Source organism: Rhineura floridana, chromosome 3 (genome assembly GCF_030035675.1).
Source record: "Rhineura floridana isolate rRhiFlo1 chromosome 3, rRhiFlo1.hap2, whole genome shotgun sequence".
NCBI classification, from domain to species: Eukaryota; Metazoa; Chordata; class Lepidosauria; order Squamata; family Rhineuridae; genus Rhineura; species Rhineura floridana.
This window is the reverse complement of record NC_084482.1, coordinates 98,799,267-98,818,256: the sequence shown is the minus strand read 5'-3', so window position 1 is coordinate 98,818,256 and position 18,990 is coordinate 98,799,267. Positions and strand designations below refer to the sequence as shown.

General features: G+C 41.8%; 1 protein-coding gene across 3 annotated transcripts in view; it reads left to right on the top strand.

Moving 5' to 3' along the window:
- The window catches only part of RAD50 (RAD50 double strand break repair protein), a 258,175-nt gene that overhangs the window by 224,201 nt on the left and 14,984 nt on the right, over positions 1-18,990 (top strand). For all 3 annotated transcript variants that reach the window (XM_061617060.1, XM_061617059.1, XM_061617058.1), the window contains exons 15-21: positions 5,130-5,319; positions 6,566-6,692; positions 8,519-8,712; positions 8,897-9,007; positions 11,254-11,346; positions 12,412-12,525; positions 14,715-14,842. In XM_061617060.1, the coding sequence (XP_061473044.1) occupies positions 5,130-5,319; positions 6,566-6,692; positions 8,519-8,712; positions 8,897-9,007; positions 11,254-11,346; positions 12,412-12,525; positions 14,715-14,842 (957 nt within the window). The remainder of the gene's footprint in view (positions 1-5,129; positions 5,320-6,565; positions 6,693-8,518; positions 8,713-8,896; positions 9,008-11,253; positions 11,347-12,411; positions 12,526-14,714; positions 14,843-18,990) is intronic.

Sequence of the window (18,990 nt, the reverse complement as noted above, 5' to 3'; positions counted from 1 at the left end):
GTTACGGCTCCCCAGTGAGATGTCAAAAACCGATCAATCTGGCAAATCTCTTTTAAACAGCAACAATTTAAGTCAAGTAAAAGAAAAATATAGAAAGAAGGGTGCTTGCCTGTTAGTGCGTTCTCTCTTAGAAGATAAGATGAACGTTCGCTTTAACAGATAGAGCTTGCTGTTGAAAATCCGTCCCACCTTCGTCGGCTGGACCTCGTCCCATAAATTAATGAGATCTGGTCGTCCCAACAAAAATAGGCTTTGAGGTTAATCTCTTCGTTTCTCCCTACCCGGGAGAAGTTTAATCAGTCAAAAAAAAAAGAAAAAACTGACTGATATATCTGAATAAGCTTCTTTTGAGGCAGGAGCCCGTCTCAAAAGCAGGCACAGGCTAAGTCACCCTTCCCGGAAGTCACCTATTCTGGAGTATTTCTAACACATTTCTAAAACTCCTTTCCCAACCCCCAATCTAAAATGGAGTCCAGGAGCCAATTTATCTGTCCTTGTCATCGTCCTAGGTTAAAAAAATCTCTTTTCTTTGATTGGTTTTCTCTTAGCTACTTATTTGAATTAATTTATTTTTGATTAGAAATTGTTCTATTAATATATGTATTAGGTCAAAATTGTTTCTTTTTTGTTCTTCTGTTTTCAGCTGCATCCTGTGATCCTTTAGACTTCCTTATTTGGAAACTAGTCATAAATATTGCCCAGGCCAGGAAACTGAAGACAACTGAAGGAGCCCTTGCAACGCTCATACATTTTCTTTTGCTTCCTTTCTCTAACATTCCACTTTAACTGAACAGAGAAATAACCAGCTCTTAATTCCAGACAGGAACAGGCAAAATCAGAATAAGAAATAATCTTATAATTTATTTATTTATTTATTTTATATCCCACCTTGCTCCCAGTAGGAGCCCAGGGTGGCAAAAAAAAGCACTGAAAACTTTAAAACATAAGAACAGACTTTAAAATATATTAAAACAAAACATCAATAACATTTTTTTAAAAGCTTTAAAACCATCTAAAAAAAAAAAAGGTTTAAAAACATACTAAAAAGCAGTTCCAATGCAGACTGGGATAAGGTCTCAACTTAAAAGGCTTGTTGAAAGTGGAAAGTCTTTAGTAGGTGCCAAAAAGATAACAGAGATGGCACCTGTCTAATGTTTAAGGGGAGGGAATTCCAAAGGGTAGTTGCCACTGCACTAAAGGTCCGTTTCCTATATTGTGCGGAATGGACCTCCTGATAGAAGGCCCTCGCCTGCAGAGCACAGTGATTGACTGGATATATAAGGGATAAGATGGTCTTTCAGGTATCCTGGCCCCAAGCTGCATAGGGCTTTGTACACCAAAACTAGAACCTTGAACTTAGTCCAGTAGCTAATAGGTAGCCAATGCAATTCTTCCAGCAGCGGGGTGACATGTTGGCGATACCCAGCCCCAGTGAGCAGTCTTGCCACTGTGTTTTGCACCAGCTGCAGCTTCCGGACAAATCCAAGGGTAGCACCACATAGAGTGCATTACAGTAATCCAAGCTGGAGGTTACCAGTGCATGGACAATGATAGTCAGGCTATTCCGGTCCAGAAACGGCTGCAGCTGTCTTACCAGCTGAAGCTGGTAAAAGGCACCCCTAGCCACTAAGGTCACCTGGGCCTCTAGAGACAAAGATGGACCCAGGAGCACCCCCAGACTACAGACATGCTCTTTCAGAGGGAGTACAACCCATCCAAAGTAGGCAACTGACCAATTATCTGAACTCAGGAACCATCAACCCATAGCACTGCCGTCTTGCTAGGATTCAGACTCAGTTTATTGGCCTTCATCCAGCCCACCACCGAGTCCAGGCAGTGGTCCAGTGCTTGCACGGCCTCTCCCAATTCAGATGTTACAGAGAAATAGAGCTGGATATAGTCAGCGTACTGCTGACACCTCGCCACAAATCTCTGGATGACTTCTCCCAAGGGCTTCAAGGGTTAAACAGCATGGGGGACAAGATGGTGCCCTGTGGCACCCCACAGCACAATTGCCAGGGGGCCAAAAGACAATTGCCCAATGCTATTATCTGAAAACGACCCTGGAGATAGCATCGGAACCACTGTAAAACAGTACCTCCAATACCCAGCTCACCAAGTCAGCCCATGGTGAATGGTATCAAAAGCCACTGAGAGATCAAGAATAATAGGGTTGTACTCCCCCTGTTCTTTGCCCAATAAAGGTTATCCATCACGGTGACAAAGGCTGATTCAGTCCCATAACCAGGCCTGACCCCAGATGGGAATGGGTCAAGATAATCTGTTTCATCTGAGTACTTGCAGTTGTTGCGCCACAACCCTCTCAATCACCTTCCCTAAGAAGGGGATGCTTGCGACTGGTCGGTAGTTGTCACAAACCAATGGGTCCAGGGTGGGCTTTTTCAGGACTGATCGGATCACCGCCTCTTTCAGGGCAGCTGGAACCACTCTCTCCTGCAATGATGTGTTGACCACACCCTGGATCCACTCAGTCAGGCCCCCTTGGCAAGCTTTAATAAGCCAAGAAGGGCAAGGGTCAAGAGGACATGTTGCCGGCCACATCATCGCAAGCACCTTCTTCACGTCATCAGGCCGCATCTACTGAAATTGTTCCCAAGAAGTTGCAGCAGATGTTGCACTGGACACCTCATTGAGGACTACAGTAGATGTGGATGGGGCATCAAGATTGCTACGGAGGCGAGCAACTCTACCCTCAAAGTGCCTTGCAAACAATTCACAGTGTGCCTCCATTTCCTGGAGCTGATGTTAACAGACCCTTGACAATAAGGAAAAGCTCCACTGGACAGCTACTTGAAGATGTGATGGTGGCAAAGAAGTGGGCCTTCTTCACCACCCTCACTGCCGCACAGTAGGCATGGTTATGATGCTGTACGTGTGCCCAATCAACCTCACAGCACGTCTTTTGCCATTTGCGTTCTAGCCGTCGTCCAGCCTGTTTCATTGCCCTTAGCTCACTGGTGTATCAAGGTGCAAACTGGGCTCCACATTGCCAGAGAGGAAACTCGGGCAACCGTGTCAGGAGCTCGGTGCGCCTCACTGTTCCACAGCATGACAAGGGCTACAACAGGGTCACCTGCTCTATCTACTGGGAACTTCTCCAGGGCATTCAGGAATCCTGTGGATTCCATTAGTCACCAGGAGCAGACCATCTAAATCTGTCCACCACCCCCTGCAGGGGAGGATCAGAGTCATAAATCTTAACTTCACCAGGAAGTGCCAGAATTATGTCAGAATAATATGCCAGAAAATGTCAGTGAACCCAATAATGGAGCTAATGTTAGCATCAGAGAAGGTTCAGAAATAAGAGTGTAAAATGGACTTCCAAGGGTCATCTTAGATTTTAACAGGGTTGCATGTAAGATCAGAGGCCCTGTTTTTAAAAAAGGGTGATAACAGCAGCAGGGGCTTTTACTCAAAGTTGTACTAAAAATAACTAAATAATAATAGTAACTATTGTCAAGAGCAAAAGAAAATATTAACTGACAGTGACAACTGACAGTGTTCCAAAATAAAAGATAGCTAGAAATCAAAACTACTCATCTTCCAACAAGCGAAGTCTCAGTTTAGACCTACGTTTCAGTTTGTAACAGAGCAATAAAACTTGCCATACAATAGAAGTATGAATCGGGCATAAAACAGAGAAAGCCAAGCTGAAGTGAATCCTGCAGAAAGCTTTGTTCTTCTAGCACCCCAAGATTTCATTAACTTTTTCTGTTTGCTTCTTTCAGCATAGTCTCAATTAATAACATCTTCTATGTTGTTTCAGCTTAGGGAAGGACATCCTGAGATAAAAATATTCTTATGTTTATTTTAAAATAGGGAAATTGAGATATCTGGTCCTCAGATTCCCAGACACCTAACTGTGTAGACTATTGGCCTTTTCCTCCCTCTTCATATTTTACGATCCAGAAGGGCCTCATTATGGTGCCTCCTTCCATTCCATTGCATGGGGAAACATTGTATGACTTTTCCAGCTTCTCCTGTCTTTAGCCTGGGGGTGGGGGCATAAAGCCAGCACAGTGTTTGAAAACCAATGTTTGGCTCGCAGGATTGCAGGCCTTGTGGCCTTTCTTCTGTTCTCAGCATCCCAGAAACCAGAGGATGGATTCAAAAATAACCTAATTAATAGCCTCATTCTCCCACTCCTTCCTTCTCCTTTATGATGGATTTAGACATACCCAGCTGTCACGAAAGGTACACTGTCTGGGAGAGCAGGTGGAGGATAGGTCCTGTGACCCCTTGGCCTAATGGGCATTCTGAAACCAGGCATGTTTGAACACCAATCTGTGTTCCAAGCAAACAGACTGGGGACGAACTGTGGAGGGCAGAGCTTGATTCAGAATGTGGAACACTGGAGAGATACCATATCTCAATTTGTGGTGGTTCTCAGGCTTTTTTTGGAACCACAGACCTAAGGAGAGCTGCTGCTCCTGGTGCTGCCAGAGACGGACACTGTTCCAAAAAGCAGAGATTTGTTTGCTATGTTTTTTCTACATACTTACCAAAAGCACTGTGATTGGAAAGCCTTGGTAAAGTTATTCTCCAAATGGAAACTAGTGCTGTCAGCCACAAAACTACATGCCTCTCATCTCCCTCCTGCCTGGCATTTTCCTCTTATGATGAGCTTGTGGGAAGTTCAGAAACGTATCAAACTGAGCTTACAAAAGTTTTAAAAAATACTCTTTGAAACAGATCCAAAGCTTTGGGACCAGCCCACTTCAGGCTAGCCCACTTCATAACAGAATCATCTCAGTTTGGAAACAAGTCCATGTATCTCTAAAGTGGACCACTTCACCTTGGATTCATTCTTTGTCCAAAATGAATGTATGCCCCTAGTAAATGCATGCAATGCTTTTTTTGTCCTTTCATAATGGTTATTAGTGTAGTTTTTCTTCACAGGGTAGCAATGATACATAGTGTAATTCCATAATACACATGATTTCTTAAATATGATAAATCTCATGAGCAAAATCAAAGCCAACCTAAGAGATGTTTCCTCTAAGAAGTACAATCTACTTGTCAATCCAAGCATAGTTAACCCTTTAATTGTACTGATTCTTCTGCTACAGATGGTAACTATTATTATGAATTTTATATTTCTTGCTAAGGCAAACAGTATTTGAACTTCAAGAAAAAGACATACCTGACTTAAGAAACAGATTACAGATACTGAACAGAGATATTCAACGCCTTAAAGGCAATATAGAAGAACAGGAAACCCTCTTAGGTACTATCATGCCTGAGGAAGAAAGTGCCAAAGCATGTCTGCAAGATATTACACTTATGGAAAGATATCAGGTAAGGCAGAGGTGCCAGTGACAATTTCTGGGCCCCGTGCACTATATTGGGCCCTCCACCCCATCCACTATCTTTTGGCAAGAACTACTGATTTTGTGGATTTTAAAAAGACATCTAGGCCAATGTATTCTACAAACACACTCACTCACTTTCTCTCATTTCCCCATCACCACTCAGCTAGTACATGGATTTTTAAATCCATTGCCACCACTTGATACCATCTGCACATGATATCAAAAAACAACAAATCCACAGAATCTAGACTACAACTGTGCCACAACTGAAAAAAAGAAAATGCTTTATGTACAGGGCAGATAACCACATGAAAGTTAGTCAAGCCATAGCGATGTGCATTATATTATCAAGAAATAAGCATGTAGAAGACTTTTTTAACAAAAAAAATTGCCCATTTTAGAGATGGAAGCATAACACTTAATATTAAAAGATGAAAAGTTAAAATACAGGGTTTTTTGCATCTTAATCTTATCTATATCTGGACAACCTCATACGTATCGTGGGAAGTCAGCTATGTCCTGCTGGTCCTGATTATGGAGATACAGCTGTTAAAGGCACAAGAATCCTGATTTCCAAGTTTTCACAGTTTGCATTTGCCATTTGGGGAGGGGATTCTTTAACATCCACCTGTTCATTGTGTAGGATTGTTTGCAGACAATAACTTCTAGGGACTACCTAATCTCAGATGAACCCACCACAGGAAAGATGCATCCTGCTTGTCAGGAAAAGAGGAAGGGAAAACTATGGAGATTCCAAAGATGACTAGAAAACAGGATCAAAGCTAGAAAAGGACACTAACGTAGAGGGGGAAACAAGCTGTTTAAGGCCCCAGGGATTCCTATTCCCTGGTGTCCAAACAACTGACTTATCAATCACAGCTCTGACTTCACTCATTAGCTGAAAACACTGGCACCTGGGAGCAGCCATGCTGGCTCATCTCACAAAAATCACTTAGAAGGGTGCCTGCATATTTTGCTTCATAACGTCCTTTCTAGGAATGCTAAAGACTTACTTTTAAAAAATAAAAAGGTCAGTCTGGGACAGCTGCCTGGAAGCACCAATAAGGCCTTCATGGATGCCAAGATGCCCATGGGCACCAGGTTGGTGATCCCAGCATTAAATACACCAGATCAGTATAAGGAAAAGAGGGGTCTTTTAATGACCTATGTAGTTTACTATGTCTCAAAAGTCCCAAACAACAAATATTAGTATTGTTCTGTTCATTTTTCAGACAGATCTAAAGGAGGTTGAACGAAAAATTGCTCAACAGGCAACTAAACTACAGGGAGTGGATTTAGGACGAACTCTTCTACAAGTGAGCCAGGAAAAACAAGAGAGAAAGCATCAGTGGGATATAGGTAATTACACATGAGATATTCTTGATTACTTTCATAGCAAGACACTGAAATCTATTTTTGTATTTTCTACATGGATGTAAAACTGCTATGTTTCAGATTGTATAATTTTTGCACTCCTAGAAATGTAATTCCCTAGCACAGCCTTTCTCAATCTTTGGGTCTCGGATGTTGTTGGACTACAACTCGCATCAGCCCCAGCCAGCATGGCCAATGGTCATGAATGATGGAAATTGTATTCCAGTAACATCTGGCAACCCAAAGGTTGGGAAAGGCTGTCTTAGCATATTCACATGCTCACAGGAGGAGATGGATACAAAAATTGCTTTTAGTGACCATTTGAGGATCTTTAAGCCTTGCAAGCAAACAACATTCCTGTGGACACCAGCAGCTGTTTGAAATATTTGTAAAAATGTTTTTAGCAAATCTGAGCCATTTTATGTTCTATGTATTCCTCAACAGTATTGGGGTCAGTTGTCTGTGGTTTTTCATTTCCCTCCAATTAGCAGTCCTTAACTCATTTCTAGAAAAAAAAATTACAGGGAGAAAAACGTACTTTTATGTAACTTTTCTTCTGTCAGTATTTATATATGTGCCTTATTTTAATTATAATGTATACTCTGAACAAAAGTTCTTATGGTCGTGTAAAAGTGTAGTCTACTTTGTGTCAGTGGAATGTAATTTAATTTCATTATAACCATGATCTTAGAATGCAATTCAGAAATCTCTGGAGATCCTTCACCAAACAAACATTTGCCACCACCAATAAAGAAACTCTGTATCTATAAGTCTACCAATATACTTATGTCCACCAGACTACCTAAGATACCTTCTTTTTCATTTTGAGTAAGGTAAAATTATACTCTCCAGTGCTGATAGTACTTGTGGGCCCATGGACAATAGAAGTCAGTAGATGGGTTCCGAGTTGAAAGTGTGACTCGGATACATTCTGGGATGAATAAACAGCACAGTTGTACAGCAGCTTAGAGGTACGGCATGGGCGTTGAAGCAGGATTCCTTCATCATAAAGCCTGTCTGCTGTCTGATTCTAAATCCCACCTACAGCCGCAGACATTTGCTGGTGTCGGCCCACTTTGGTGTGGACTGATATCAGCGGTCCTTAGATCAACTGGGTATTGCAATCTACCCAAATTAGCCCCTGATCTGGGCCATGGGTGGAAGACTGCCTCATGCCAGTCCTGCCAAAGAAAGTTGTGACAGAGGAAATGATAAACAACAAAAAGGAACAGAACCACAACGCTTGCTATGAGGAAGGTGAAAACTCTGCAGGATAAGGCCAATTAGTCTGCAGGTAAAATTCCTTCTTAGCCCTGATCAAACTAGTTGAAATACATTCAGGGCAAGTTGATAATCAAGGGGAAACCTCTTAATTATGGACCAACATGGAAACAGATTATAGTAACCGAAACAAAGCCAGCTAGGGAAGCTAGGTGGGGAAATCACCTCAAAGTGCATAAAGAGGTGGGGGCAGGGTGAATTAAATGGCCTGAGAGTAGACCAAAGCAAAGCCAGACTTCACTGTAGTCCACTTGTAGTACTGCCCCCCCGGGAGCCCCGCGTGAGCCAACTCACTTGTGGGAAGAGGCCCCCCTCCTCTCTCACACAATACACCTGCGTTCCCTGGCACCTGAACTGCAGAGCCAGCAGAATGGCATGGCCCTGTTCTCCATCCCCAGCCTCTGCCAGTCCCCAAAAGGGGCCGCTTGTCAACCTGGGACCCTTAGCCTTATCAGTTTTCATCTGAGATGCAAATTGTTTTTTGATTCTCTAGTTTATGACAACATGCCTCCCTTTAATTATACCTGCAGTTACTGGCAAAATTGAACTGAAGCAGACTCTTAAACAAGACCAACAAAATCAGGTCCAGAATCTAAAGAGTACAGTGAATGAGCTTAAAGCAGAGAAACTTCAAATTTCCAGTTGTATGCAACGTCGGCAGCAGCTGGAAAAGCAGGTTGTAGATTTGACCACTGACGTGCAGTCCTTGAACAGAGAGATTAAGGTAAGATAAATGCTGGCATAGGCTGTTTCTTCTCACCTCTACCCACAATGTGTTTCAGTTGCACTGAAGTTCACAAAAAATGCAGCCAAGTCATTTGAAAGATTGTAAATGTGCATGTATATAGAAGCAAAGGCAAACTTCTAATGCAAAATCGACATATGGGTGGCTTCTTTTTCTTTCTCAGGAAGCAAAGGAGCAGATATTTCCTCTAGAAGCAACTTTAGAAAAACTGCAACATGGGAGAGAAGAGTTAATGAATAAAAAGAGCACAAGTTACAAAGTGACACAAGAGAAGGTTAGATGGCATGTCTTCATTTGCTTTTGTTTATTTCTAAAGCGCTTAATATTTAAAAATCTCTAAGTGGCATAGAAACAACAACATAAAAACAATGAATAGTATTGTGAAAACAAAGGCAACATAAGAAACAGTAGAGCAGCACTGCGGAAACAGAATTCAGTTATAAGAGGGTCCAATCTTATGATAAGCATAGACAAAAAGATATGCCTTTACCAAAGAGATCTGAAGCAACTGATGGCAGAGGGAAGGGCATTCCACAGTGCATGGACAATGGCAGAAAATGCTCATCCTTGGGTTACTGCCCTGTGATATTCCTTAGGGTGTAGTGCCATGAGGTAAAATTATTCCCAGATGATCTAAGTGATCTTCCAGATCTGCACAAGAGCAGATGGTCTTTCAGGTAACCTGGTCCCAACTTGTTCATGGCTTTATATACTAGCAAGGTGACACTGAATACGGTTCAGTAGCTGATCAGCAGCCAGTGCAGTTTCCTCAGCGTAGGTGAAATGTGTGTGCATCTGGGTGCTATAATCAACAACCTGGTGGCAGCGTTCTACATCAGCTGCAGCTTTCCGATTAGTCTCAAGGGAAGCTCAGCATGACAGTAGTCTTGACATCACCAAGATATGAATCACAGTGGCCAGGCTATTCCAGTCCAGGAAAGGATGTAGTTGGCATACCAAGTTAAGTTGATATTAGGTGCTCCTTAACACAGAGGTTACCTGGACCTCCAGTGACAAAGTACTCCCAAGTACATACCTGTTCCTTGAGAGGGAGTGCAACTCTATCCAGAATTGGTAAATTCCCCTACAGTCAGACCTGGGAACCCCTCCCCCACAGCGTCTCCATCTTAGCAGTCTCAGTTTATTGGCCCTCATCCAGTACATTGCATCCAAGTTCAGAACAGTCACAGCCTCTTCTGATTGAGATGTTACAAATAATCTCCTAATAGCCACTCCCAGCAGCTTCATATTGATCAGGTGTGGAGGGCTTTTGGCACTCCAGGTGTTGCTGAACTATAGTTCCCATCAGCCCTTGCAAGCATAGCCAATAGCCAGGGATGAGGGGAGTTGTACTTCGGCAACATCTGGAGGGCCAAACGTTCCCTACGCCTGATGCAGACATTAAAACATCATTGGGGACAACAGTAGCTCCTTGCAGCATCCCACAGCACTACTGTCAGGGGGCAGGAACCCACTCATGAGTAGGAGTGAAACTGCTTTAACACAGTGCTGCCAACTCCATACTCTGTGGCATTTACCCATGATAGGGCCTTTTCAGTGGGTGGTTTCCCGTTTGTGGAATCCTCTCCCTGGTGAGATGTGTCTGTCTCACTTAATACTGGCTTTTTACGAGGCAGTTAAAAAGATTCCCATTTACCTAAGCATTTGATGGCTGAAAGATACTGTTCCTGGCAACCCTGAAATCACTGGTTGAGAGAATGCTTTTTGACTGTTTTCAGAATACTTTAAAATATTTTAAATTATTGATATGTTTGCTGCCCTGGATTCCTTCAGGAGAAAAGATGGGATATATTGTTGTTGTTGTCCATGAGTAACAGTTGTTGTTGTTGTTGTTATTAACAACTACTCATGGAGATGGTCCAAGAGCATACTGTGGTCAACAGTATCTAAAGCTGCTGAGAGATCAACCAAGAGCGTTCCCCTTGTCACTCTTCAGAGAAGGTCATCCATTAGAGTGACCAAAGTCGATTCTGTCCTAAAACTAGCTCCGAACCCAGACTGGAATCGGTCAAGATAGTCCGTTTCCTGAAAGAGTTTCTGCAGCTGGACTGCCATACACGTCCAGTGATCTTACCTAAAAAAGGAAAATTTGTGACTGTTAAGTATATCAGGATCCAGAAGGGCTTTTTTTTTTTAAAAGGAGTGGACACACTGCTACCTCCTTCAGTGTGTTGGGCACCACTCCCTTATGCAAAGACTTATTAACCACTTCCTGGATCCATCTGGCCAGCTCCCTGGGGGAACTAGCTTAAATAAGCCATCGCAGGCAAGGTCAAGAGACCATGTTTTGGGCAAAACTGCTGCAAGCTCATCAAGTGAAACTGATCTCAAAGCAAGGGTTGGAAACCTCCGACCCATGGGCTGAACTTGGTCTAATTCAGTTAACGTGCAGTTAGAATATGTAGTATTTTTAAGAGTACTTGAACAATATGTTGCCATCTTTGAATAGAATATCTATGTCTTGGAAGCAAGTACATTTCCTTATGTGTTTTCTCTCAGATAAACGACATTAAAGAAAAAGTTAAAAACATCCATAACTATGTAAAAGAGATTGAGAACTATATTCAAGAAGGGAAAGAAGAATATAAACAGGTAATTGCAAAAGATGACAAATATTTTATATGGGGAAACCTGTTCCTTCCACAGCCACTACCTATAGGAAAACTGGTCCCTCTGTTTGCCATCACCTTCAGCAGCCTTTGCCAGTCTTTGGGTCCCCAGATGTTTATTTATTTATTTATTGCTGGACTACAGCTCTCATCAGCCCCAGCCAGCATGGCCAGTGATCAGGAATTATGGGAACTGTAGTTCAGCAACATGTGGGGACCCAAAGGTTGGGAAAGGCTGAAGAGTGAAACCAGATCCCCAAGACTCACTTTTATAAACACAAATTTAAGTATTTCTTCTTCTTTAATTTTTATATTTCAAATCCCTTGAACCTCCATCCCAGCAAGATTCGCTCACAACCCAGTCCAGCTACTGGAGACAATCTTCCTCTAATTCCAAAGCTCCTCTGGTTGTGCTTCTGGCTGCTTGGACAGTTTAGCTGATTTTTTAAAAAAAACTGCTCCTGTCTCTGGAAAGATCTTTACATGGGGCAGCCTCTTAGCCTAACACAAACACCAGCTCCCTCCTTCTGATCCTCATCAGTAAAGTATTGTTAACACACGGGTTGAATAGCTTAATAGTCATGCCTTGGCTGTCTACTTTCACCACAGCTTTCTCTGGATTTTGCCTCACACCTCCCTTATCAACTGACTTTCTCAAAGCTCTTTCCCAACTGACGGTTGTTTCTCTCAATTGGCAGTTAACTGCCCATTTTGTACTTACTAGAACCTCCAGCCAATCAAAATCTGTTGTTTCCCAGACCAATCAGAATGAATTGATCTGATCCAGGCCCTTTCTATAAATATTAAAAGTGACCCTCTCTCTCTCCCCTGTCAGAACCTGTTGCCAAGCAGCTGCTGCTAAGCAGACTTGCGACATATTAACAGCACAAGGCCTCAAATGTTGGCAGTCTCACTCTGACATCAGAGATCACAGAAATCTTTTTACAAACCACAAAACTGAAGCAGATAGTTATACACAGCATTTCTCCACACCTTCCAAAGTGATGTTATCCCCCCCCCCACTTAAGTGTTTCTTTTCCTTTTATAGCAAAAGGAATCTGAACTTGATGAAGTCAAGGATCAGCTGGCAGAATGTGAGAAGAAGAAAGAGAAGATAAATAAAGAAATGGGAACTATTAGACAAGATATTGATACTCAGAAGGTAGTCTTGTTCAAATGTTTTTCCTAAATATTAAATTGATATCTATGAATGGTGGGAAGCAGCCTTCTGTATAATTCTGAAGTACTGATGGCAGCATTAAAGGCCTGAGTTAATGTCCTATAAGTGGGTTTGAAAATAAAATAAAGTGTCTTTATTTAATTTGGTTTCACTGTGGCACTTAGGTTCTATTTATTTATTTATTTATTTATTTACTTCAAGTATTGTAGCATATATGTTTTGTATGCCTCATCAAACTGAATTGGCCATGTGCCTCTAGTTGACCAGTCAACACAATGATTTAATCTGAGATGTTAGAATGTAATTCTTCAAAGGCCATATTAAAAAAAAAATACACTTCATGTTAGGTGGGGAAAAGAAGCTTTTAGCACATTTAACTAATGTGCAGCTGCAGTGCCTGTAGTTTTGAACTGGAGGGATTTGGCACCTTTGCACAGAAGTTGCCCACCTTAAAATTGCTCAGCATGCAGTGCTGCAAGGGGCTATTGGATACTGGGCAATTTTACAGTCAGCTGCTGCCATACACAGGAGCTGGATTGCTCCAATACAAAACTCACCTGTCCACACACTGCATTAGGTCAAGGCTCCTGGTGGGGACAAGAGCAGCTGAGAGTGGGAGCGGGGCAGCAGGGCCAGGCTCATGGACCCTTGAGAACTCATGGACCCTTGAGAACTCATGGACCCTTGAGAACTCATGGACCCTTGAGAACTCATGGGCCCTTGAGAACTCATGGGCCCTTGAGAACTCATGGGCCCTGGGCCACCACCTGGCCGCCCCATGCTGCCAGCCCTGCTAGTTGCTAAGCGACACCTCCACTTGATCTAAGTGAATCCTTGGCTAGTTCACTTTAACGCTAACAGAATTAACCTTTAAGTTACATGCTGAATGATCCCTCCTGTTGCACTTCCAGCACTTCATACCTGGAAAATAAGGTAATCTTAATAGGGAACCCTGGCTTGCTTACACATTGCTCTGCAACATGCGCTTACTACTCGCTCGTATTCTCACCCCAGTACAGCACTGCAAATCAAGGAGCCAAGGAACTTACCCTGATGTCAGTTCCACCTACTCTGTCATGTACTATTACTGGGCCTAATGATGAATGCCATACTGCATACTCATCTGCATGTTCACTAGCATTATATACGATCAGCCAACATTCTTCTTTGCTTGTTTATATATCTGAAAGACACAAATAGAGCATTAAAACTGAAAACATGGCAAAAGCAAATGAAGGAGCATTTCTGAACATTTTGTCTCAAAACTGCAGGAGTGATGTTCTTAAACAAAGCAGCTTTATTAGACAGAATGAACAAATGTAGAACTGGGATTAAACAACAAATGCTGTTTCTCAGGGCTTGAACAAGTATTCCAGCTGCTTCTCTTACTATAAAAAAAAGAAACTGTATCCCATTTGGTTGTTCCATTGATCTATTAAGTGTACCAGGAATCAGCATGTTTTGTATTCCCATAACTTTAGTACTCATTTGACCTTTGCATTATCTTCCAGTTTATCTCAGGTTATGTGTTTATACCCCTACTACATTCCATATTTACTTAATACATCTTATGAATATGAAGCAAGTTCTTGCTCCCCAAAAGTTTGTTTCACAGTAATTTAAATTAGATTCTGAAGTTCTGCTGACACTTTGCTTTTGAGAACTTAAAATAACTTTGTATATATATCTTTTTTAATTTATAATCTGCTTCATTCCAGATGACAATAAGTATTGTTTTTACATATCTACATCTGTGTTGGTGTGAATTTTTAAAATTATCATTTATACTGTTCATATAACATTCAAACAAGATTTATTATTATGTCAGATTTTAATCTGATTTTAATCTGGCATGGTTCAACTCGGTTTTCTAAGAATGTCTACTCAGAAGTAGTAAACCATTGTTTTTCAGTACGACTTACACCCAGTTAAGCTGCAACCACCTAAAAGTACCAGTTAAAATGCACGTACAGTGGTGACTGAAGACAAAACACCGCTATGTGTTGTATAATAAATACATATTTCAGTAGAGCCCGTGAGAGATGCTATAATAGTAGATTTTCTACATTGACAAGAGGGTTGAGCCTTTGAGGTCCTTTTCAACTCTTACCAAATAGTAATGGTACAAAATGATAAAGAATAACTTACTAAAATATTTTATTTGAATTTAGATTCAGGAGCGGTGGTTAGAAGATAACCTTACTTTAAGAAAAAGAAATGAAGAACTAAAAGAAGTTGAAGACAGCATTAACCAATATTTGAAAGAGATGGGAGAAATGCAAGTCCCACAACTGAAAAAGTACTTCTCAACTTCCTTTTTAAAGAAAAATAATTCCTTAATTGCAAAACTGCAAGTCTGAAGTATTTGCATATTTACTGCTTCTTCATACTTGGCCCCAGCCTAGGTGTCCGCAAGTATTTGCATGTGTACCACATCTTGATAGAAGTCTTGGTTGCAGACCAAACTATTTTCCTCCTCCTTTGCTTAAATAATCTCCCCTAGTTTTATGCACACATGGCCATCCTTGGGGTAACTACAGCACAAGCAATTTGATTATACTGAAAAGAATGATTTTAAATACTGTATAGCAGTGGTTCCCAACCTGGGGGCCGGGACCCCCAGGGGCCCCGCGAAGTAATCCAGAGGGGGCCATGAACAGTAAAGAAATGAATTATTTATTAATTTTTTTAAAAAAGTCTTCACTCCCTCTACACTGTCTGCTTTCCACTGCCGCTGCAGATGACACCTCCCCCTTGCTCCAAACGAGAGGGGAAACCTTTTGCTGAAGGGCCAGAGCGTCTTTCAGGCACACTAAGGGCAGGCATCCGCCTATAAAATACATGGCAGATGCCAAAGGAGGCTGAGGGTGGAGCTACCAGGAAGAAGAGGGGATTACTATCACTGATTCCCGTCTCCTTGCACTGCCGCTACTGGCAACACCCTTACTTAGAATGAGAGGAGAGGGCTTCTTGTGAAGCAAAAAGAAGCAAGGCTGCAAAGAAAGGCTGCTTTCCCCCTTCCTTCCTGGCAGCCAGCCTGCCTCCCTGGGGGGAGGGGGTCACAATTTTTTTTCAGCTTATAAAGGGGGTCCCGTGCTCATAAAGGTTGGGAACCACTGCTGTATAGGCTAGCATGTACCTTGTAGACTTCTTTTGGAAAGTTGCTGGTGATACTTTCACAATGAAGGTCACCTATAGGTGCCTAAGTTCATACATGATCACAGTTGATCTCTGATCTGCCCTCAGTGCTATACTTGCCTATCAACATGGTTTTACACAACCATTTAATTGCAAGTTTAACTATGCCCTACTGTGTTTCAAATGTAATTTCAGTGATGGTTTTTTAAATGGCTAAAATTGCACTATTATACATCCACAAGAGTGGCTGTATACTATAGATAGCATGAATTTTTCTCATTCCACAATGTTAAATTGAAAATACCCCCCAAGCTATTCTGCTGCTTCCAATAAGCTCATTTCAAAATAAAACTTTACAAAATTTATAGTCCTGAACTCAGAAATGTTTGTTTTACAACCCTCTACATTTTAATGGCAATACATAAAACACTCAGAGAATCGAGAGTTCAAAGTGTGAAACGAGAAAAAATCGAGATCCCTGTTGGACTTTTTTCTGTCAGTGGTCTCATAATTTGTTGAAATTAATTAAAAATCAGCCATGTTCACAGAGTACTTCTAATCCTTTACTGGCCTTGCCCCATACTCTGACCTTCATCTTCTGCAGTTTAAAAGTTTAAAATATGCCTGGATGATTTTTAATTAATTTAAGAAATTTAACATTGGACTCTATGATAGTGCAGGCATGCTCAGTAGGAACCAACTGTCAGTGTTGTAAAAGCCAGACACACTGTTCGGCTTGGCTAATCACATGGCCATACCCACGCCAGACATTTATTCCACTTTAAACAGTCATGGCTTCTCCCAGATAATTCTGAGAAGTGTAATTTGTGAAGTGTGCTAAGAGTTGTTAGGCAACTCTTATTACCCTGACAGAGCTCCAGTGGCCAGAGTGGTTTAACAGTCAGCCCCTCTTCTGGGGATTGTAGTTCTGTGAGGAGAATAGGGCATCTCCTAGCACCTCTCAGCACCCTTCATAAACATGCAAATGATCAGACCTTCCTTTTCCTCCTCCTCCTTTCTTCCTCCCCTCCCCCATTCTTCCTCCCCTCCCCCATTCTTCCTCCCCTCCCCCATTCTTCCTCCCCTCCCCCATTCTTCCTCCTCTCCCCCATTCTTCCTCCCCTCCCCCATTCTTCCTCCCCTCCCCCATTCTTCCTCCTCTCCCCCATTCTTCCTCCTCCCGGACCCACTCCAGCCCTCTCTCCCTCCCTCTTCTCCTCCTTCCGCATGGTCAGTTTCACTTATCCTAAGCGTGATTGCAGGGGAGTAAATCCCACTGAACTCAATAAGCATGCAAATGATCAGTCCATTGTCAGCAAACTTGCACAGGATCCCATTTCTTGCCTCCTGGATTAAAAAGCAGAGAAATTCACAAATAGGCAAACAAACCTTGTGGTTTAAGAACATACCTATAGCCCACCGATATTTCTATCAAACTTTTAAAAAGCAGGGAAACTGGGCAGCTATAAGTGAATGCACCAGGGGAGCAGGAGACCTGACCTCCTCCCTAACATATTGTACTGCCCTACAAATTTGTAAAAATGTAAACATAATTTGGGTTGGTCTTTCACAGTTCAATCCACTTCCTGTGTAGCTTGGAAGAATTTGGTAACATGTGCCTCTGACCATATGGTGAGTGATGGCAACACCTGCAATCAGCCCAAATAACAGAAAGAAAACATCCGCTGTGCTGATTAATGAATTATCTCTGTCTTTTAGTACTCCTAAGAATTAGGACACTGATCACACAGGATTCTATGTATTGTTGGCAGCCTGTGCAAATACGGCAGGCTCCCCAATGCAGATGCCCTGACAACATGAGAAGTACATGAGACAACATGAGAATGAAACGTGTAACAACAGGGAAGAGCTAAAGTCGCAATCCCTTTGTAATTTTATGGCCTGTTCATGAGAGTAACAACTAAATACTGAAGATGCACCTCTTTACCCTGGCTTTGACACCTGAGATGTATATTTTTTGGGGCCACCCTATTTTTTGTGATACGATTTTAGGTTAACTGTTGTTATTGATGCATTTTAAAACTGTTGTAACCTGCCCTGGGACCTCTAGTTGAAGGGTGGGTAAAAAATGATGATGACGACAACAACGGCTTTCATCTAATCCAGCATCTTTACTCAAGCGGTGGCTGGACAGATACCTATGAGTAGCCTCTGAGCAGGGCATGGGCTACTCCATGACAGCAGCCTTTCACATTGACTTAGGCAGCTGAGATATTAAGAGATGTTGGAATTTCCAATTAAGTACAATGGCAAAGCCATTGACCATGGGTGAAATCCAGTAGTATTCATCTACTGATGGAAGGGGTCAGTGGAATGAGGAAGAAGACAATTTTCAGCAATATCCTTTCCCCCTACAGCATCTCATGCCCCCATCAAACTAATTGGTTGGTCCTTGTTCCTTCAGAGCAAATTTAGAGAGGTGCAGGGCACTACATAGGAATGGGGGAAAAGATTGCCAAAAATTCCCTCCCTCCCTCCCTCCCTGTTCTGCTGACATTCCTTTTGTCATTGGATAATCGCCATTGGATACTACCCATGAATCTGTCTAATCTCAGAAAACCAGTGTTTATCATCTCCACATCTTGCTTACAGCTGTATGGACTGGATGCCAAACCCCACAACCATTGCAGATGATGGCAATCGTCAGTCTTGGAACACTTGCTGTCTCTCCGTGTTACTTGCTTTTAAGGGTCCATAGGATTCCAGCATTAAAATTCTATACCTTCCCCTTTTTTCTTTTTCTTTTTCTTTTATACACAGCCTATAGGACCATTGTGTGTGTTGTACATGATGCAGTTAGGAAACTATTTTCCTTTCCTAATATTATACTTTGATTGTATAATATTACAAAAATATCATATAAGGCTTTCTATTAGAGCCAGAAAAGAAAATTCATCATAATGGGGGTTAGGGAATTTTATTTCCAACAGCCTGAGCCTAAACATTTTTACTCAAATATAAATGCTATTGAATTGCTGACTGGTTTATTGCCTGATGCCTAGGTGTACAGCCTAGATATCAATATTTCATTAAAATGTTATTGAAATAGAAAAGCAGGATACAAATGATTAACTAATTGTATGTTTCATTTTAAAGACAATTTCCTATGTTACTTGTCTTCAGTGTTTTCCGCCCCAGGGCTCACATTTTAACTCCACCTTGCAACAGGAGATCCATTTTTAATGCTTTACCATATATTTTCATCTTTTTCTCCTTCGCTCTGTGTGGGTCAGTTAAGTTATTACAGACAGCATCAAACAATTTAACCATGGTTAAGGGATCTTGTGA